The following is a 22564-nucleotide window of genomic DNA, read 5'->3' as shown; positions in this document are numbered from 1 at the left end:
TAGGAGTTTATTAAGTGAAAAGATAGAGGATGAATGTTCCAGGCAGAGGAAACAGCATGTGTAAAGGCTTCAATGTGGGACACAGCTTTGGTTTTCAGTGTGGCTGATGCAAAGTGAGAGGGGCATGGAGAGTATCAGAGTCTCGAGCAGTGGGTCAGAACACACCACACTGGGCCTTGTTAAGGGTTTGGATTTCAGACTGAACAGCCATAAGCAGGGAAATTATATGTCTGATGTGTTTTTAAAATATCACTTTGGTTGTTGTATGGAAACGGGAGTAGGGAGAGGTGGAAAAGGGAGTAGGGAGAGGGAGTATGGATGGAAGGGATAGGAGATTCAAATGGTAGTCTTGGCTAAGTTATTGTTGGTGATCTCAACATATCCCCCTCTCTATCCTCTAGAGCAGCGACGGCGAACCTATGACACGCGTGTCAGAGGTGACACGCGAACTCATTTTTTTTGGTTGATTTTTCTTTGTTAAATGGCATTTTAAATATATAAAATAAATATCAAAAATATAAGTCTTTGTTTTACTATGGTTGCAAATATCAAAAAATTTCTATATGTGACATGGCCCCAGAGTTAAGTTAGGGTTTTTCAAAATGCTGACACGCCGAGCTCAAAAGGTTCGCCATCACTGCTCTAGAGCTTACTGATTAATCTTTCTAAAACACAGACCGAATTAAGTTATTCTCTTTCATTAATTCAACCACTTATTCATTTCACACACACAATTTTTTAAAAAGTATTTACTATGTACGAAGCACTACAGGGGTGGGCAAAAGTAAGTTTACAGTCGTGAGAACCAACTGTAAACCTACACTTTCTGAGCACATACTATTTGCCAGGTGCTGAGTAGGTTATATCAGGGACATGCAGTCTGTTGAATGGAGAGAATGTCCCGTAATTAATTCTTGGCTGGGGCTACCCCAGTTTTTTCCTCCCGAATAGCCCTACTATATACGCTTGTTCCTATTTTGAAGGAGAAATAATTGAGTTTAGTAAACAAGGACATTGAAGGACAGTTGGCTCTGGCATATATACAGGAAGGGATGTGAGGTGGGAGAAGTCACTGCATGATTACATCCAGTAATTGTGCTAACTGAAAGATTTTCAAAGCCTCCTTTTAAAACCCTGGGGTTTTGTTTTCTTCAGTGAAGAGTTGCCTTTTCTCTCAGGAGGCTGCAATGTTAATGTGACAGCAGGAAACCCAGATTAATGATATGAAGCAGGGATGGGAGGGATTCAGTTGAACTTACAAAATCAGAGGCTTTCAAAATTGTAAATTTTATAATTAAAACAACTGGTTAATTAAGCAGTTTAACTACTGGTAATCTGACCAAAACCTTTCATTTAAGGAGGAAAATGGTTAATTTAACAGTAGTTTGATTCAGCTTCTTAATTAACCAGCTGCTCTAATGATAGGAATTGCCCCAAACTGCATTTGAAAAATGCCTCCTTGCCAAGGAATTCCAGTAGATGAGAGACCATGGCAAACATTTGTGGTACTTTTACCTGAGAAATGTAATCATCTCAAAGATCACTTTCAGCCCTGCTTTTTGAAACCACTGAAGGGTTATTGAGTTTCTGTGTACTTAAAAATGGTGACTGGCATCTGAGTTTTCTTTTTTATTTACACAAAAGGTTTAATACTACTTTTGTTTGCCATGAAACTATACTGTCCTGGTTTTCTCCTATCATTTTGGCCTCCTATTTTCAATCCTATTCACCATCTCTTTCACCCTCTATCCAATTTTTTAATGTTGGATTTCCCCAGGTGCCTGATCCTTGGGCCTCTTCTCTACTTGTTCTCCTCAGGTCATTCATTCCCATGACTTAAGATGGACACTATGATGACTTCCAAATTTACAGTTTCAACCCAAACCTATATTTGCGCTCAAGATCAATGTATCCAATGGGCTACTTAATATATCCTCCTCACAAGCACTCGATTCAACATGTTCAAAATTGGACTCAGAATCCTCCCCTCCAAATTGTTTCTCTTAAGGCAATACATTCAAAATAATTATATAGATTATGTATGTATGTATGTATGTATGTATTACTAGAGGCACAGTGCACGAAATTCGTGCACTGGACGGGGGAGGGGGGGTCCCCTCAGCCCGGTCTGTGCCCTCTCACAGTCTGGGACCCCTCGCTCCTTACTGCCTGCCTGCTCACTGCTCCTTACCACTTGGTTCACTGTTCCTTAGTGCTGCCATAGAGGCAGAGAGGCTCCCGCCACTGCTACTGCGCTCGCCAGCCGTGAGCCTGGCTTCTGGCTGAGCAGCACTCCCTCTGTGGGAGTGCACTGACCCCCAGGGGACAGCTCCAGTGTTGAGCATCTGCCCCTGGTGATCAGTGTGCGTTATAGCAACCAATCGTTCTGCCAGTCGTTCGGTCGATTTGCATATTAGGCTTTTATTATATAGGATAGTAGAAAATGTTCACTATAGATTAAGTGGGAAAAAGGAAATGATAAAGCATAATATATCATCATTGGTTCCCACATGCATATATATATCAGGAGAGAGAGAGAGAGAGGGAGAGAGACCTAGAAAAAGACCTGGTAGGATATACACTAAAATGCTAAGCAGTAATCTCTGGTGGATAGAAGGATTAGAAGTGAGTTTTCTTCAGCTTTTTCAGATGTGTGTGTGTGTTTTCCATATTCTCTAAAATGTATGTTTTTCACTTTTATAATCAGATATTCTTAGTTGTTTTTTTTTAAATCTCCTGACAGGATGCAAAATGAAGTTCAGAGCATCAGTTGGTTTTCTTGCTAAAACTGTTTAACTTAAATCTAGTCAAGCTTGTAGATCTAACTTTCAGTTTGTTGGAAGGGGAACAAAGAACATGTTACACACCACCATGAAAATCAGACAAATCAAGGAGGGAGGACATTCTATAAGACAAATGGTTTGGCCCTATCAAAAAGTCACTGTTATAGGGAAAAAGTGGTAGAGTTGTTCTAGATTAAAGGTGATGGAATAGTGAAATACACAGTGTAAACCTTTATTGGCTCTTGGTTATAAACAATCTCACAAAAGACATTTTGGGGACAATTGAGGAAGTGGATAAGGTATTAGATGATATTGGGGCATTATTAACTAGAGGCCCGGTGCATGACATTCATGCCCTGCGGGTGGGGGAGAGGGTTCCCTCAGTCCGGCCTGCGCCCTCTCGCAGTCTAGGACTCCTCTGGGGATGTCCGACTGCCGGCGGAGATGCACCTAAGCCAGCAGGCGGACACCCCCCGAGGGGTCTTTAGCGCTTGCCTCTTATACATTGCCTGGCACATATTAAGCACTCAGTAAACATTAGTTCCCTTCTTTACTCCCATTCCTTTGCTCTGATACTCTTTAGAAAAATGACAGATTTCATTGAAATACAACAATTGCTTTGAAATTTCTCACAGAATAGAAAAAGCAAAAATGGTTAATAGCTAGATTGAAACAGATTAAAATTTATTGAGTTAATTAGATTGAATGGACAGTCATTACAAAATACTAAAAGAAAAGCCCTAGCCTGGCAGATGATAGACATGAAAAATAAGTCTGGAATAGTAACACTAATAATAGAAATAATAATAAAAACATCTAAATTTTTGAGCACTTTACGTGTTTTACCTCACTGAATCTTCAAATAATTCACTGTAGTTAGTACTACAATTATCCCCATGTTTACATTTTTATTTATTGACTAGAGGCCCACTGCACGAAATTCGTGCGGGGGGGGGGGGGGGTAATCCCTCAGCCTGGCCTGCACCCTCTCCAATCCAGGACCCCTTGGGGGATGTTCGACTGCCTCTCACAATCCAGGACCACTGGCTCCTAATCGCTCGCCTGCCTGCCTGCCTGATCGCCCCTAACCTCCTCTGCCTGCCTCATTGCCCCTAACTGCTCCCCTACCAGCCTGATTGCCCCTAACTGCTCCCCTGCTGGCCTGATCGCCCCTAACCGCCTCTGCCTCACCCAGCACCCGGGACCCAGGATTCCCTCCTCCGGCCGGTCGAAGGCACCCAGGACCCGGGCCGGCTTTGCCCAGGCTGGCCACAGCCATGGGGGACCGTGGGTGGGCAGCTTCACCGGGGGCACAGCCACAGGTGCCCAGGAACAGGGGGCAGGCAGCTTGTCCCTCTCCCAGGGCAGAGGTACAGGCGCTGGCACCTGGGACTGCAGGGCGGGTGGCTTGTCCCTCTCCGGGCTGCAGCCTGGCTGGTCCCCATTCCTCTCTCACGAGCTCATTTGTGCTGGCTGGTCCCCATTCCTCTCTCCCCAGTGTTGAGTGTCTGAGCTGTTAAGGCGTGACAGTATTAGGGCATGTTGACCATTTCCATATTAGCTCTTTATTATATAGGATTGATTCTAGAGATAGAAGAAGAGAGAGGGAAAGAGGGGGTGGAGAGAGAGACATTGATTTGTTGTTCCACTTATTTATGCATTCATTGATTGACTCCTGTTTGTCTCCTGAACAAGGATCAAACCCACAACCCTGGTGCATTGGGACAATGCTCCAACCAACTAAGTTACCTGGCCACGGCCTAATTATCCCCATTTTTTAAAAGTGAGGAAACGAAGTTATGGGGAAGTAGCCAAAGGTCACACAATAAATATAAGTTAGAGTTGGAATCTAAACAAACTGTAGAGCTCTTGCTCCTAACTATTTCTTTATGTTCTTGCCCACTATCCTATTCCATGTGAGGGCTTGGATTTGGTCCCAGCCACTCTTCTCAAAGATATGTTAGGCATCCTTCTAGAAAAATTATTAGAGTGTTAGGGAGTCACTTAAAGTAAGCAGACTACACCAGGAAAAAAATGCTTACCTGCAGAACAAATGGGATTCTCTCCTGAAGTTTTAAACCTAAAAAGAGAGAGTATGTTGAATACAATTAGATACCCACTATTTATTTGCAGTTATCAAAACTTTTATACTCCTCATTAAGGATAAGTCAATGCCAGATATTTCCTCCTTCCCTCCCTTCCACAAATATTAAGTATCTACTATGTGCCAGCCAATGTGCTTAGGTCTTGAGGATACAAAAATACAAAGTAAATGTCTCTATCTATGGTCTAGTTGGGAGAGAGATACTGTATGTAAACAAATGCGAACCACAGTATAGTACTGATCCAGAACGAAAACATGTACATGATTTGGTGAAACACAAATTTATGTGTTATCATTTCCACCAGGGAGGTGAAACTTTTTGAGCCGAGCTTTAAAAATGAACTGTTCTGGATTACTTACCCTAACAGGTAAAGCATTCTAAGCAGAGAGACAAAAGTGGTAAGTTTAGGGAACAGCAAGCAGCTGGATGTAAGTGGAATTTAAGCTGCAGGGAAGGGAACAGAGTGAAAGAGGTAATAGGGAGTCAGTTTATAAAGAACCTCGTGTGCTGTGTGAAGTTTGGTCTTTATTCTGTATAGGCAGTGGGAAGCTCCTGGCAGAATCTAAACACAGGAGTGATATGATCAAGATTAAGTTTTGGAAAGTTAACCCTGGCAGTAAGTGAGAAATGAATGGGAAGAGGTGATACTGAGGCAAGAGAACCAGTGAGGTGGTTCTTATAATAGCCTTGCATTAGAACATGCTCAGGGAAGATGGAGAGGAAGGGACAGCAATGGGAACTAGACTGGATACAGAAGCCAGTGAATATGGAGCAGAATAAAATGGTTCAGTTTGGCCCTGACCAGGTGGTCCATTTGGTTGGAGTGTCCTCCTATACACCAAAAGGTTGCAGGTTTGATCTCTGGTCAGGGCACAACAGGAGGCAACCCATCAATGTTTCTCTCTCACATCAATGTTCTTTCTGTCTCTCTCTCTCTCCCGCTTCCTCTCTCTAAAATCAATAACAACAATAATAATAAAAAAAATAAGTACATAATTTAAAATGGTTCTGTTTGGTTGACTAGGTAATCAGAGTATTTTAATTCAGTATCCTGCAAAGCTTTGACGCTAAACTGTGGGACAAGTTAGAAACAAGCAGATCTGTGATTAAATGCTGGTTCCAACATTTTCAAACTGTGACTTTAGGCAAGTTATTTTGTGTCTCTGTAACACAGTTATTGCATCTCATGGGACTGAAAATGTATCTTAAACTCTCTGAGCCAGTTTCCTCTTTTTTTATTTTAAATTTATTGATTTCACAGAGAGAGACAGAGGAAGGAAGGGAGGGGGGAGACAGAGAGAGAAACATCGATATGAGAGAGATATATTGATTGGCCACCTCCTGCACATACCCCCCCACCTAGGCCTGGATCGGGCCTGCAGCCCAGGTACATGCCCTTGATAGGGAATCGAACCTGGATCCTTCAGTCCTCAGACTGATGCTCTCAAAACTGAAAAACACTGGCCAGAACCATTCATAGATTCTTGTATGTGCCCTGACTGGGGATTGAACCCAAAACATTGGCATATCGGGACGACACTAACCAACTGAGCTACCTGGCCAAGGCCAGATACCTCTTTTGTAAAATAACAATATTTATATATTTGTCCTCTAGTGTTTTTTGTTAATGAGAGAACATGTAAAATGCCTGGCATGGTGCCAGAGTAAATGCATATTAAATAATTGACTGATTAATGGAAAAATAGATTAAGATGGAAAAGGAATAAAAGGAAAAGGCTTCAATAAATGTCAAGGATTAAAGAATTCATCCAGGCTCATGTGGTCAGGAAGATATTCAATTCATTGTTTTATATCTTGTGGCTGCCATGCATAAGACATTCAGTGGGTATCAGATGAATAGAGAAATAAACTGCCAAATGCTCTTCATTATCATCCAGAGAAAAAACAATGGGGAGGTAGCATACTGTATATACAGAAGAGTGAAAAAACAACTTGGGTTTGAATCCTAACTCCAACTTATATTAGCTATGTCATCTTTGAGCAATTGATTTACCATTTTGAACCTCAGTTATTTATGCATAAAATTGAGATAATATCACCTGTCTCACCAGATAATTATGAAGAACTATTAATTCATTCAACAAGTATTTATTAAATGCCTACTATGTGCCAGGCACCATTCTAGGCCCTTGGGATATAGAAGTAAACAAAACTAGCAAGTCTTTATCCATATGATGATTATATTCTAGTGGGCAGGGTGAGGAAGACAGATAATTTAAATAAATATACACATACATATATATAAATTATGCCAGGTGGTGATACCTGCTATGAAAAATAAAGCAAGGTGAGGGGACAGAGATTGATGGGAGGTGTAGTTAGAGAAGGCCTCCCTGATGATATAACATTTGGGCACAAACCTGAATAAAGTCAGAGGACAAACTACATGGATATGTGAGGGGAGAATGTGCACAGATCCTTAGGTGGGAGAGTGGTTATGTCATCAAGGAATAGAAAGGGAGCCAGTGAGTAAGTAGTAGTATACAATGAGGGAACAGATTAGATAAAGACTTGTAAGCCATGGTAGGATTGTAGAACTTATTTTGACTAAGATGGGAAAGTCTGAGAGAGAAGTAACATGAGCTAACTTGATTTTAAAAGAATCACTCTGATTTTAGTGCGAAGGATAGAAGACAAAAGTGAAGGCAGTGAGACCACTTAGAAGGCAGCATAATTGTAGTTAACACGTTAAGCGCCATGTCAGTCACCGGTGACTGACACTATACTTTCCGTCTGGACCGGTCAGTCACTGATGCCGCCAGCATATCGGTGAAATCGGATATTGTGGGCTAAACGGAAAGGAAGACAATACAGGCTTGGCGCTTAACGTGTTAAGAAGATAAGGAGCTGGTCCCTAGTAGTTTAGCAAAACGAATAGTTTGAGACCTGAATCTGGTTTAATTCTATAATATTGAGAGTCGACCAAGATGGCGGCGTAGGTAAACACCGGAGACCGCTGCCGCAAACAACCATTTCAAAAATACAACTAAAAGACTGAACGGACATCACCCAGAACCACAGGAAGGCTGGCTGAAGAGAGACTCTACAACTAGAAGGAAAGAGAACAGCAAATCGAGGCTCAGAGGCGGCGCAGTGTGGAAAATACAAAGGTACCGAGGTGCGCGCGAAAGCGGGCTGGTGGCTCAGGGCGCGGTTGTCGTTTTCTGTCGGGAGTGAGTCTCAGACTCTGGGCTCCAGATCCGGGCGAGTCTCTAGGGACCCAGACTCAAACGGGAGAAGCGGGATTACCCGGCATCAGTTGGAACCTGAGGGCAGCTTTCTCTCCGAGGTTTGCAGCGGCTGCCGGGGTTCTGAGAAGCAGAGCCTCTGGGAACGGGACTGAGCGTGGCCATAACTGCTCCCTCCGCCCGCCCTGTTGATCCCGCCCCGCCCAAAGCCTGCGCACAGCCATTTGCCGATCGCCTCAGGCAAAGGCTGGATTAGCGCCTCCCCAGAAGGCAGACGTTTTCCGCACAGCTGATTCCTATAGCCAGTCGGCCTGAGGGTCAAATCCCCCTAGTGTTAACTACAACAATTAAGGCTTGGCTAGAACAAGACTGCGCACAGAGACCACAAGGGGGTGCACCAAGAAAGCATAAAAGATGCGGAGACAAAAAAACATGACAGAAATGGAGGATATGGAGCTAAGAATCGCAATTTTGAGGGCTTGCCATAAATTTGTGCAGAACCTCACGAAAACTAATGAGACCCTCGATGCTACGATAAAGAAATTAGAAAGTAAGCATACACGGACTGAAATAAAGAATATTATACCCAATAGCAGACCAGAGGAGTACAATAATCAAACCAAAGATTCGACAAAAAACACCCAATTGGAAAAGCAAAATGAAAAAAGAATCCGAAAGTGTGAAGATAGTGTAAGGAGCCTCTGGGACAGCTTTAAGCGGTCTAATATCAGAGTCATTGGAGTGCCAGAAGATGAGAGACAGCAAGATATTGAAAACCTATTTCAAGAAATAATGGCAGAAAACTTCCCCCACCTGGAGAAAGAAATGGACTTACAGGTCCAAGAAGCGCAGAGAACCCCAAACAAAAGGAATCCAAAGAGGACCACACCAAGACACATCATCATTAAAATGCCAAGAGCAAAAGACAAAGAGAAAATCTTAAAAGCAGCAAGAGAAAGAGGCTCAATTACCTACAAGGGAATACCCATACGACTGTCAGCTGATTTCTCAACAGAAACTTTGCAGGCCAGAAGGGAATGGCAAGAAATATTCAAAGTGCTGAATACCAAGAACCTACAACCAAGATTACTTTATCCAGCAAAGCTATCATTCAGAATTGAAGGTCAGATAAAGAGCTTCACAGATAAGGAAAAGCTAAAGGAGTTCATCACCGCCAAACCAGTATTATATGAAATGCTGAAAGGTATCCTTTAAGAAGAGGAAGAAGAAGAAAAAGGTAAAGATACAAATTATGAACAACAAACATGCATCTATCAACAAATGAATCTAAGAATCAAGTGAATAAATAACCTGATGTACAGAATGAACTGGTGATTATAATAGAATCAGGGACATAGAAAGGGAATAGACTGACTATTCTTGGGGGAAAAAGGGGTGTGGGAGATGCGGGAAGTGACTGGACAAAAATCATGCACCTATGGATGAACACAGTGGGTGGGGAGTGAGGGTGGAGGGTGGGGTGGGAGCTGGAAGGAGGGGAGTTATGGGGGGAAAAAAGAGGAACAAATGTAATAATCTGAACAATAAAGATTTAATTTAAAAAAAAAAAAAAAAAAAAAAAAAAAAAATTCTATAATATTTCAAAAGTTGAGCCAACAGGATTTGTTAAAGAATTGGATGTAGAGTGAGAGAAATAACAATGTCACGGATCACTCCAAGGATTCTGGCCTAAGTAACTAGATCACTGATGGCAAACCTATGACACGCATGTCAGGGGTGACACGCGAACTCATTTTTTGGGTTGATTTTTCTTTGTTAAATGGCATTTAAATATATAAAATAAATATCAAAAAGATAAGTCTTTGTTTTACTATGGTTGCAAATATCAAAAAATTTCTATATGTGACACGGCACCAGAGTTAAGTTAGGGTTTTTCAAAATGTTGACACGCCGAGCTCAAAAGGTTTGCCATCACTGAACTAGATGAATGGGGTTGTCATTCACTGAGAATGGATAAAGAGCAAGATGGCATGCCCTAGCTGGTTTGGCTCATTGGATAGAGCGTCAGCCTGCAGACTGAAGGGTCTCAGGTTTGATTCCAGTCAAGGGCACGTGCCTGGGCTGTGGGCTCCATCCCCTGAGGGGGGCGTGCAGGAAACAGCTGATCAACGATTCTCTCTCATCATTGATGTTTCTCTCTCTCTCCCCCTCTCCCTTTCACTCTAAATAAGAAAATAAAAATAAATAAAAAAAGAGCAAGATGGCAGAGGTGTTCATGCTCAAGATGCTTAGTAGACATGCAAGTGGAGATGACGAAAGAAAAATGCTGTGTGAATTACCTGGCAGAATGCAAATGTTAATTATATTCAACTATTATTATTAAAATCCTTACCTTAAGAGAGGAAAGGCTTTCTTAAAAATGATGTCATTCTTCAAACACAGCACCTACAGCAAAATAGCCATGTTAGGACAATCTAAGCACTGATAAACTTCCAAGCATCTCTTCACAAAGAGGCTAGACCTCAGTACACAAACCAAAAGGACCCAAAGGCTCTTGTCAGGCAAAGAAGCTGTCCTATAGTTAATATTAAATATGCAGGCAAACCAAGGTCATCTTTTCTTTCTTATTTCACCCACTACAGAAAATGCTTAAAAAACAGAAGCCCCCCTCCCATGCTGCTCCAGGGCGCTTTTTGTTTTTTTAAAGAAAAAATCTTATTTCCCCTTTCTAATTTGATCTATTTTTCTAATATCGATCAACAGCTAGGATGCTTCTGCCAAGCACAGGCACCACGCAACAGACTTTCTTAATTTCTTCCCTAATTCTCAAAACACTTGAAAGCAATTTTATAGGTGAGGTAACTAAGGCCCACTGAGGTTACAGTCCAAGAAATTACCTATAATAATAAAAGCATAATATGCTAATTAGACCGGACGACCTTCTGGATGAACCTGGACTACAAGGGAAGCCCGGGTCCTGGGTGCCAGAGGGAAGCTGGTGCCAGCAGCCAGGGGAAGGAAGGCCTACTCTTGCACAAATTTTAAAGTTTATTTTTAAAAAGACTATTATAAAATAAATAAACAAAAAGACTATTATATGCCAACTACAGTACTATGCTGAATATTAAAAGGAATTAAAACAAAATTTGCCCAGCTGGTGTGGCTCAGTGGTTGAGCATCGACCTATGAACCAGGAGGTCACGGTTCAATTCCTGGTCAAGGTATATGCCTGGGTTGTGGGCTGGATCCCCAGTGTGAGGCATGCAGGAGGCAGCCAATCAATGATTCCCTTATCACTGATGTTTCTATCTCTCTCTCCCTCTCTCTTTCTCTGTGAAATCAATAAAAATATATTTAAAAAATAAAAACAACATGAATAAACTTTGAAAATATTATGCCAAGTGATAGAAATCCGTCACAAGGGCCAAATATTGTATGACTACATTTATATGAAATCCTGGGAATAGGCAAATCTATAGTGAAAGTTGATTAGTGGTTGACTAGGGCTGAGGATCTGAGGAGCTGAGAATGACAGCCAAGGTATATGGGGTTTTTTCGATGATGAAAATGTTCTAAAATTGATTGTAGTGATGGTTGTACAACTCTGAATATATTAAAAGCCATTGAATTGCACATTTTAAATAGGTGAATTATATAGTACTTGAATTATATCTCTATAAATCTGTTAAAAAATATAAGCACAGCCCTGGCAGGTGTGGCTCAGTTGGTTGAAGTGTTATCTAGTACATCATAAGGTCAGGGCACAAGGTTGCAAGTTCAGCCACCCAGAATGGGCACGTGTGGGAGGTAACTGCTTGATGTTTTGCTCGCACATTGATGTTTCTCTCTCTCTCTCTCTCTCTCCCCCCCCCCTCCTCTCTCTTAATTCAATTTTAAAAAGTTGAGGAAGAAATGTAAGCACAATCCCTATCCAGTGGTCGGCAAACTGCGGCTCGAGAGCTACATGCGGCTCTTTGGCCCCTTGATTGTGGCTCTTCCACAAAATACCGACTCTTCCACAAAATACCGACTTCTGCGCATGGGCCACGAAGTTTCAATCGCACTGTACGTGTGTGCCCGCACTTGGTTCCTCCAGTCCCAAGATCTGTCAACCATCATCACAAGCAGAACAGAAATCCAGTGAACAGAATATATATATTTTTTAAATATATTTTATTGATTTTTTTACAGAGAGGAAGGGAGGGGATAGAGAGTTAGAAACATTGATGAGAGAGAAACATCAATCAGCTGCCTCCTGCACGCCCCCTACTGGGGATGTGCCCGCAACCCAGGTACATGCCCTTGACCGGAATTGAACCTGGGACCCTTGAGTCCGCAGGCTGACACTCTATCCGCTGAGCCAAACGGGTTAGGGCCAGAATATATTCTTAAATGAGTCACTTCATACAGAGGAAGTATTGGATGGGAAGAAAGATCTAGATGAGACTGATTTTTCCTCACTTTAATTGTTCAGAGTCTCTACAATAGCAAAGGATGTAATTATCTAAAAGCCAGGCTTAAAGGCTGACAACTTTCTGGAAGACATTCAAACTGTGGTGTGAACGCTGCTTCCTTTCAGCTCTGGGAAATGTGCTTCCTCTCCCTGCAATGCTCAGCAGTATTTATCAGGACCAAAGTAATCTATTTTGGGACTGCATCCACAAATAGCCCCTCCTCCCAGTCAGCAAATGAAGAGCAGCTCCAGCTCTGGGGCAAATGGAAGAGGAGGACAGTCATGCTAGTGAATGAATGAATGAGGACACAGCTGCCACAATGGGATATAAAAATACTTGTCCCAGGAGCTTGGGAGCCAAGAACTGGAAAGGACTTCACAGCTACCAAAGAAGAGAAGTCAGGGGGCAAAATCTTATAGTTCACTAGAGGCCTGGTGCACTAAAATTCATGCATGGCGGGTGGGGAGAATCCTTCAGCCCAGCCTGCACCCTCTCGCAGTCTGGAAGCCCTTAGGGGCCTAAGCCGCAGTCTGGCCTCCCTCTGCGGGAGGTGACCGGCAGGCCGATAGGGGGACAGCTCCAGCCAGCGAGTGGCCAGTCCTGCCCCCCAATTGCCTCTCCACCACTGCCAGTCACTGTTGCTGCCCCCCGATTGCCATCCCCTCCCTCTGCCCACTGGCACCCACCTTGGCTGGCCTGGCACCACTCACTCGCTGGCCCTGCCTCCCCCTCCACCGACCGGTCATTCCACCATTCAGTCGTTTTGCATATTAGGCTTTTATTATATAGGATGAGCAGCCTTAGACACCAGAGCCCCAAAGTGGGTGGTGCCAGCAGTGGGTCAGGAGCCCATGAAGAAACAACTGAGAGGCGTTTTTTGAAGACTGACAGAATATATCTGTATATTAACAAATATTATTTAAAATAGCATTTTTACTATTACTTATTGAGTACATCCTTTGTGCTAAGCACTTTACATATACTCTTTATACCAAAGGTAGAATCATTATTGAGATAATTGTCTGTTTTATAGAGGAAAATACAGAGGCTTAGGTTCAATTGCTCAAAGGTATAAGCTTGGTCACAGGTGCCAAGAATTCAACCCCAAGTCTGACTGAATCCAAAGCCCACGATTTCCATTCTGCCACTTACCTCTCAAAAGAGTAATACCAATTCATATTAGTGAAATGAATATGCTCATAATAGCCTAAATAATCCTATTTCTTAAGCACCTGCTATATGCCAAACATCATTTCCTTTACTGCTCACAACGATTTTGTGAGGTAGATATTTCTACTCCCGTTTTACTGTGAGGATACCAAAGCTCAGAAAGGTGAATTAATATGTCCAATGCACATAGCTAGTAGATATGTTCTAGCTGACCTTTTTCTAAGTTCTTTCAAAACTGCTTTTGTTTAGCCATTCTCTTCTGATGTTGAGGTTGTTGCATGGCTATGACTTAAAGAATGACAGACTATCAAAGTCTGTCTTTGCACTGCGTCTTTATGGCAGTTAGGGGCACCGGTTATAAATTCACGAAGACCTGGGTTTGAATATTAGCACTTCCAATTTACTAGCTGTATGATCTTTGGCAAGGCACTAAAGGAACTCATGGCCTCAGATACTGTACGATTTCATTTATACGAAATGACCAGAACAGACAAACCCATAGAGACAGAAAGATTAGTGGTTACCAGGGTGTCGACAGGGGTATTGGGGAATGATAAGTGACTTGTTATGAGCACAGGGTTTCTTTTTGGAGTGATGAAAATATTCTGGAACTAGATAGTGGTGATAGCTGCACAGTTTTGTGAATACGCTAAAAACCACTGAGTTGTCTACTTTTAAAGGGTGAATATTATGGTATGTGAATGATATCTCAGTATTTTTTTAAAATGAAATATCTGGCCTCACATCATAACTGCTAGATGGCCCAATTCCCTAACATCCTCCAGGACTAAATTCAGTTCAAAACACCTGTGGTCATCTCCTGAACTGTAAGCCCACTCCCCTGCTGTCTCCCCAACTCTCATCCCCATACTTCTCTGCACATTCTCCCTTGATCCAAGCCCCACTGCTTCTCTCCCAATTTCCTTGGGGCCCTCGAAATTCCCAGTGTGTTCTCATTTCGGGGTTTTTGCACATGCTCTTTATCATAAAAAAAAAAAAAAGTTCTATCATTCTTTAAGTCATAGTCATGTAACAACCTCAGAATACTTTCCTGACTGTGCAGACTTGCTTGGATCCTGCACATTAAACATCCATACAACACCCAGAATCTTTCTTCTATGGCATTTATCACACAAAGTTACCTATTTAATTCGTCTGTCTCTTTTGCTAGGAATACAAGTTCCATGAAAACAGGAAAAGCTACATCCCAGCATCTAGCACATTTTCTACACAAGTGCTCAATAAACATTTTTAAAAGTGATTTCACAGAGAGAGGGAGAGAGAGACAGAAACATCAGTGATGAAAATCATTGATTGGCTGCCTCCTGCATGCCCCAAACTGGGGATCGAGCCCGCAACCTGGGCATGTACCCTGACTGGGAATCGAACTGTGATCTCCTGGTTCATAGGTCGACACTCAACCACTAAGCTACGCCGGCTGGGCTCAATAAATATTTACTGGTTGAATTAATAAATGCCTCCAAACCTTACTTCCTTATCTCTAAAGAGGTTATAAAAATATTTACCTCATAGAATTGTTTATATGATTAAATTAGATAATATATAAAAAGGGCTTAGCAATTGCAAGGCACATTGTTAATGGTAGAATAAGTAGCATTGATGATAGCGGTGGTGATTGTTCAGCTACTCATTTACTAAACAATATATATCTTAGTGTGTGATGGGTGCTGAAGATAAAACCATGAACAAAGTAGAAAAATGCCCCTGTCCTCCACTTATAGTCTAGTAGTGACCAGGATATAGTGAACTTCTTGACAACTTCCCTGGGATTTTGAACTCCCTGCCCTTCTAGGCACTGTACATTTGTTTCCTATTTCCTATCTTCTTATGTCCTCCTAATTCATGTCTGTTGATTTGTCACTTGTTCATATGAATTCTGCTCCATGTTAGCCCTCAATGGTTTTACTTGAACTATGAGATCTGCCCCCATAGTTGAGTAGCTCTTTCTGGGCTGTCATACATATCAATCAATATGTATTCTGGGTTTGATGAAAATCAGCATTAGTGTCTTAGTCAGATCCACCCTGTTCTACTAATACTTTTTTTAAAATGTTTTTTATTTCAGAGAGAGAGGGAGGGAGGCAGCGATAGAAACATCTATCTCTATCAGTGTTTATTAATTTCGGAGAGAGAAGGGAAAGAGAGATAAAAACATTGATCGGCTGCCTCTTGCATGCCCATACTGGGGACTGAGCCAGCAACCTGGACGTGTGCCCTGACAGGGTATTGAATTGGCAACCTCTGGATTCATAGGTCAATGCTAAATCACTTAGCAACACCAGCCAGGTCTGTACTACTTCTACTGACCCAAGGAGGTACATGATTCCATCCAGTTTTATTCCAGTAAAGCTGGGCTTCTCACTCATCTACAATTTGAGATTATTGTAAGCTAAAAATGTCTTAGGGTCTCGAAGAAAGATAATTGAGCTAGGAGTTTGAAGTACTATTCTTAGCTTTACCAAGTAAATATCATGTAATGTCAACATTTATTCAATCACTTATTCATTCAGTACCTACTGTAGATGAGTACATTTGAACACAAAGAAAATACAGTTGCCTACCCTTAAATATTTCTAGTGAGGATGGCAGATGTACAAATTATTTATTACATTGCAATGTGAGATCAGTATAGGTCACAAAAAAGGAAGGATTGACAATGGGGAAGGTCAAGGAAAGCTTTCATTCTTCATTTCACAGATTAGGAAAACCAAGATTATTATCAAAGTAAGGAGATGTGAAATACTCAGAAAAAGAAAGACAGTGGGGTCTTAGAGAGGTGGAAAACCTAGGCCCGTGGTCGGCAAACTGCGGCTCTCGAGCCACATGCAGCTCTTTGGCCCCTTGAGTGTGGCTCTTCCTAAGCCTTAGGAGTACTCTAATTAAGTTAATAACAATGTACCTACCTATATAGTTTAAGTTTAAAAACTTTGGCTCTCAAAAGAAATTTCAATCGTTGTACTGTTGATATTTGGCTCTGTTGACTAATAATGAGTTTGCCGACCACTGACCTAGGCTATAATCTCAGTACTACCACTTAAGAGGCTACTGTCCTATAAGCAAGGAGTTCATTCATTCAAGCATTCAGGAAGACATCTGAGAAACTATTATGTACCAGACAGTGCCAGTAGCGTCCATATCCTCATCTTGTACCTGCTGGGATCATCTCATAATATTATGAAGAGCAAATTAAATTATGCAGATGAAGCCATTTATTAATTACAGAATGTCAATATTCCTATTTGTATAGTCCTACATGCCTTACAAAGTAGTCTTACATTATCTTCTATAATCTCTTAGATTACAAACAACAATTTCACATAGTGGGCGTCATGACCTACATTTTACAGATGTGAAACTGAAGCCGAGAGAGGTCACATAACCTGCCTAAGGTCATACAACTGGCGAGAGAGAGAGAATCCCATTGGTTTTCTTCGTAACCGTAAGGTATTAACGAACACTCCCAGACAGGCTGAGACAAGGATGCTCCTAAGACTGCACATGATTAGGTGTCAAAACATAACACCAGCCAGGAGTTCAGAGAAAGATGCGATGGGCTGGGCCTGAAGGGATGGAGCGTTTGGACAGGCGGTGAGGGCACTTCAAGTGAGAAGGCCCCACAGGATCAAGGATCAGGAATTAAGCATTTGGCAAAGGAAGGACAAAGCAGCGGCGGATGAAACAGTCTACAAAGGGGTGGAGAAGGACAGCGGCATCAGACTCGGGAGGACCCTAAACGCCCGCATGTGACGGCCTAACGACAGGTTGGCATGGGCTCCCTGGAGCCCGGAATGGTCAAAGCAGGGTCCCCCCCTCCCAGCACCCCTCGGCATCAAGGCAAGCAGAGCAGGAGCACGGAGCCACCCGTCTGACTGTCTTTAACCATAGAAGCTGGAAACTGTCTGGTTGTTTTCTATTATCCTTTCACTAGATCTGGCCAATGCTCACCATTTGGCTCAGGTGAACCACAGTGAGTTATTTCACGCAGAATCAAGTGGGCTTGGGCCCTGAAGGAAACGAAGCCGGAGAAATGCAGGGGCTGCCCCCAGATAATTACTAGTCGATCCATGAGCAGCGATGAACCTGCTAATCTGTGCATCGAGGAAGTATAGTCTCCACAATTAATACCGAAAATAAAATTCTGACATAAATCACTGAAAAATAAGTCATTATTCTGAGAAGCACAACTGACAGAGCTCAACTGAAATCTGTTCGATCTGTTAAGAGGCCAAGGGAGGGCCAAGGAATACCTTCAGAGCGGCGCATCGGTTTTACTGCAGTCACTTACGGTTTCATAAGTAAACATGTATTTTATTACCACCCTTCCCTTACCGCCAAGTAGCCTCACATCCCAATCAGTTCAAGTCAAAAAGGGTATTCTTAGGAAAAATTCTGGAACTTGATGAGTTAATACAAAGATAAAATGATCTGGGGCCTATCCTGGCGCTGTGACTCCCGTCGTGGGATCGCCTCTTTTCAGGCCGCTGGGCGGCGAGGGCGGAATTGCGTGGCGCGCAGAACGGTGCGGCCGGGCGCACCCGGAGCGGAGAGGAGGGAGCGCAGCGCTTTGATTACAAGGCGCCGCGTGTGCTGCCGGGAAGAGCCTGGTTTTCGCCATTTTCTATACCCGGATGTCTGCAGGGGCGGTGATAGTCCGGGCCACCTCCCAGCCCTGCTCTCCCCGCCGCCTCCCCAGCGCGCGGCGCGCGTGGAACCCACGTTACCTTCCCCAGAGTTCCGTTCATCCTTTGCTGCTGCGGCCCGTTACTGTGCAAAATGAAGATCGACCCAAGCAGCTGCAGCCCCCGGGCGGCTCACAACACTGACGGACTGGCCTTGATCGGGTCCCGTAACAATCTCCGACCGAGACTCCCTCAACTCCCGCAGCACCTTGGTTCCGGCAGCTTCTGAGACTCGATGTCCAGAAATCTTCTGCAGACTCCGCCCTCCCTGCAGCTCAAGTATCACCTTCACTGCTTTCTCCAGGCAGAATTGATCGCTATCCCTCGTCGCCTAGATACGTGGCACACAATTCTGTTTTGTCTGCCATACTATATATTGCTTCCGTCTCTTTCCCATATTTGATTCTGAGTTTCTCAAGGACTGAGATCCCGTCTGATTAATTCATTCAGGCGCCTAGCAAAACTCAAGGACTGAGATCCCGTCTGATTAATTCATTCAGGCGCCTAGCACAGGACATGCATGGAGAGCAGACTTCTAACCTCGGTTTAAAAACTGATTACCCGCCCCCATAAATAAATAAATAAATAAAAGCTGATTAATTCTAAGTAAGCTTTTCTGACATTCACTTGCCTTGTAGCCCTGGAGGGGTACCTCAGTTGGTTAGAGCAATGTGCCGATATGCCAAGGTTGCTGGTTCGATCCCCGTCAGGACACAACAATCAACCAGTGAATGCATAAATAAGTGGAACAATAAAATCAATGTTTCTTTCTCCCTCTCAAAAAAATAGTAATAGTTGATAATAACTATTCTTTAGAGGGACTACTATGGGCATGCATTATGCTAGGTACTTAACTGTGAATTTACCTCTTTAGATGGTCTCTTAGCAACTCTGCCTCAATTTACCTACATAGCCTTTTGTAGCTCTTTGGAATTTAAGCATAAGAAGGATTGATAAAACAATAGGATAAAAAATCTTGACAGGGTTTCTGACAACAAAGCAAGCTCCCTATCACTGAAGCCCCATTCATGTTTACCAGTTTTTACACCTTGCTAAGAACAACAATAATAACAAAAACAGCAGCAGTAGCAATAATAATAATAATAATAATAAAAGCAACAATAAAAATAACTGCATATTTGTTATTTCATTTGCTGTTCACCTTTTTTTCCCACTTGATACTCCCTTTATGTGACCAGGTACTCCCTTCATACACAGAGTTTTTGTATCTCTGTGATTAGAAATCTCCATTGCTTTATAACTGTTTATGACTTGGTCTCCCTACTAATCTCTATGAGCCACTTTTTTTTAAAAAAAATGTATATATTTGCCCGAACTGGTTTTCTCCCTTTGTAGTTGAAGGGAAGAAGATAGATGGCTTGCCTAAGCTTAAACAACTGGTACATAACAAATACTGGGCAACACAATAGATTTTTAGCTCTGGAGGTTCCTTTTAATGGTCAATAACACCAAAAACAAGTTAGAAGCTCTTGAGATCCTTCCATTGCCAACTCTAAGCCTCAAACCAACATTCTGTGAATTGGCACTTACAACAGCACACACAAATTTGGGTCATAAGCAACTTTACTGAGGAACTGACAATGAAATCAGCCTTTCCTAGGTAAGAATGGTAGCTAAATGCACTGAAACACCAGCTTCTTCTTCAATCTGTAAATTTCTCCTCCACCTCCAGACAGATGTCTCCCAATCTTTGTTCATTCATCTTTGTACAGAAACTGGTATTCTTTTTAAAATAATTTATTTTTCTACTTTATTTTTTAATATATTTCAATTTTTTATTTTTAAAAGTATTATATATGGCCCTAACCGGTTTGGCTCAGTGGATAGAGCGTCGGCCTGTGGACTCAAGGGTCCCAGGTTCAATTCCGGTCAAGGGCATGTACCTTGGTTGTGGGCACATCCCCAGTGGGGAGTGTGCAGGAGGCAGCTGATCGATGTTTCTGTCTCATCGATGTTTCTGACTCTTTATCCCTCTCCCTTCCTCTCTGTAAAAATCAATAAAATATATATTTTTTAAAAGTATAACATATGTCTCCTTTTCCCCCCTTTGACCTCTCCCAGACCACCCCCGCCCCCCAGCTCAGGCCTTCCCCCCCCACCACCCCCCCGCCACCATTGTCTGTGTCCATTGGTTCTGCTTATATGCATGCATACAAGTCCTTTGGTTGATCTCTTACCCACCACCCCACTCTCCCCGTCTTCCCTCTGAGGTTTGACCAGAAGCTGGTATTCTTTTTTTTTTTTTAAAGCTGGTATTCTTAAGGGAGTATTCTTCCCTTTTCTTTGTATCCCCAGCATTTGGCACAGGTCATAGAACATAATGAAACGCCAATAAATGTTGAATGAAATAATGAATGAGTGAATATATAAAAGTTCCTAGATGTTATTATGGATTTTGAATTTTCCAAGATCCTCCACCACAAATAAAAGCATGGAGGAACTCTGCCTTTCTGGTTTTATTTTTACAAGCCAGCCTTCTTTAAAACCTCTTTTAAAAAAACACCTGCTTCGGTCCTCTGCACAACCACATCAGAGAAAGCCTTAGGGAACAAGAGAGAATAAAGGGAGGCCCTTTAAAGGAATATGTTTGATCTCAAGTTAAACTTCCTTTAAAGTAATACTTCTATGACGCCTATTATAAAGAGTTTCCCAAGGGTGGCACAATAGCTCTCATTTCTGGCTTAAGTGAAATATATGCATTAAGCTAACACCAATTGAAAACTATTTTAGCTTCAGTAGGACTTTTCTGCTTTTTTTTTGTATGGTTTTAGTACAAAGAAAACCATACTTAAAAGAAAAAAATGATACAAGGCCATGGGTGGGAGAGAGCTGGTGACCTAGGAAAAGTCAGAAAGGGATGGCGCTGACTCCCCAGACTTTACCAGGAGTTTTCTGCTTGTGCAAGGATGGCCTAAGTGAGTGGGGATTACCTAGCCCTGGAGAGAAGGAGAAAGGATGATGAAAGAGGCTGCAAGAGGAAAGCTCAAGTGGTTAGTGAGATCATAGAAGCCTGTAAGGAGGGAGGGAGAAATTGTACCCAGAACCACTCACCAAGCAGCAAGGTGTACAACTCAGCTGAGAATCTTTCTGGAAGCCCAGAACCCATGTTCAGGTTACTGGGAGAAGACCTACTGCACAAAGATCCTTCAGCATAAGGGCAACAACCCTTGGACACCTAAGAGGCTATCCCTCCGCCCCCCTTATTCTCATTCCTTTAATCCCTTACACCATCTTTCATAGCTTACAGCATGACTCAACATAAGAAAAACTTCTCTAAGGAACTAGGAAGAATCCTTTGTAGTTGTTGCTGCCCAAGCCCCAGATATCACAAGTGTGCTGAAAAATAGAGACAGAGCCTGACCAGTGTGAGAGTCAACCCATGAACCAAAAGGTCGCTGTTGATTTCCAGTCAGGGCAGACTCGACCCCCGGTAAGGGGTGTGCAGGAGGGCAGGAAGCAGCTGATGGATGTTTCTCTCTCATTGATGTTTCTATCTCTCTATCCCTCACCCTTCCTCTCTCTCTAAAAATTAATAAAAACATATTTTAAAAAATAGAAACAGAAATTCCTTAATTTCACTCTAACAAACCAGTGTGGTTCTCCTGCCTGGCAGTCTGAGATTAGGAGGCACAGGTGCAGATTTTACAAAATCATGATGGGGAGGCCAATTTTGAAATAAATTCCTCAGAAAATAGTAATACCTCCTTGACCTACTGAAATAGGAGCTTCTAACCTTCATTTTCAACTATCCTCACTGTCTTTATTTGAATACCTCCTCCTCTTTTTTAAAAAAAATATTTTTGTTGATTTCAGAGAGAAAGGAAGATAGGAACATCAATGATGAGAGAGAATCATTGATCCACTGCCTCCTGCATGCCCCACACTGGGGACTGATCCTGCAACCCAGGCATATACCCTGACCGAGAATCCAACTGTGAGCTCCTGGTTCAATGGGTCGATGCTCAACCACTGAGCCACGCCGGCTGGGCGAATGCCTCCTCCTCTTTACCTTCACATCTACTTCCCAACGTCCACTTTCACTGTCTCTCATCTGAACCGGCTTCTAATTCATTTACCAGCCTTTAGTCTCATTCATATTCTAGTTTATTTCCAAAGGTAGCCTTCCTAAAGCTCATATCATGAAGATCATGATTTAAAACC

At 42.5% G+C, this 22564-nt stretch overlaps 1 protein-coding gene across 1 annotated transcript in view; it reads right to left on the bottom strand.

Moving 5' to 3' along the window:
• Positions 1–18597, bottom strand: part of MRPL48 (mitochondrial ribosomal protein L48) — a 50893-nt gene extending 32296 nt beyond the window's left edge. The window contains exons 1-3 of the mRNA XM_070425599.1: positions 18425–18597; positions 10451–10503; positions 4826–4863 (exon numbers count right to left, since the gene is read on the bottom strand). Coding sequence (XP_070281700.1) covers positions 4826–4863; positions 10451–10503; positions 18425–18445 — 112 coding nt within the window. The 5' untranslated portion in view covers positions 18446–18597. The remainder of the gene's footprint in view (positions 1–4825; positions 4864–10450; positions 10504–18424) is intronic.
• Positions 18598–22564: the final 3967 nt, after the last annotated feature.

Source organism: Myotis yumanensis, unplaced genomic scaffold (genome assembly GCF_028538775.1).
Source record: "Myotis yumanensis isolate MYYU_CA2020_CCGP unplaced genomic scaffold, mMyoYum1.0.hap1 SCAF_10, whole genome shotgun sequence".
In the NCBI taxonomy this organism is placed as follows: Eukaryota; Metazoa; Chordata; class Mammalia; order Chiroptera; family Vespertilionidae; genus Myotis; species Myotis yumanensis.
The sequence above is the reverse complement of the archived record's forward strand: the minus strand, read 5'-3'. Positions and strand labels throughout refer to the sequence as shown.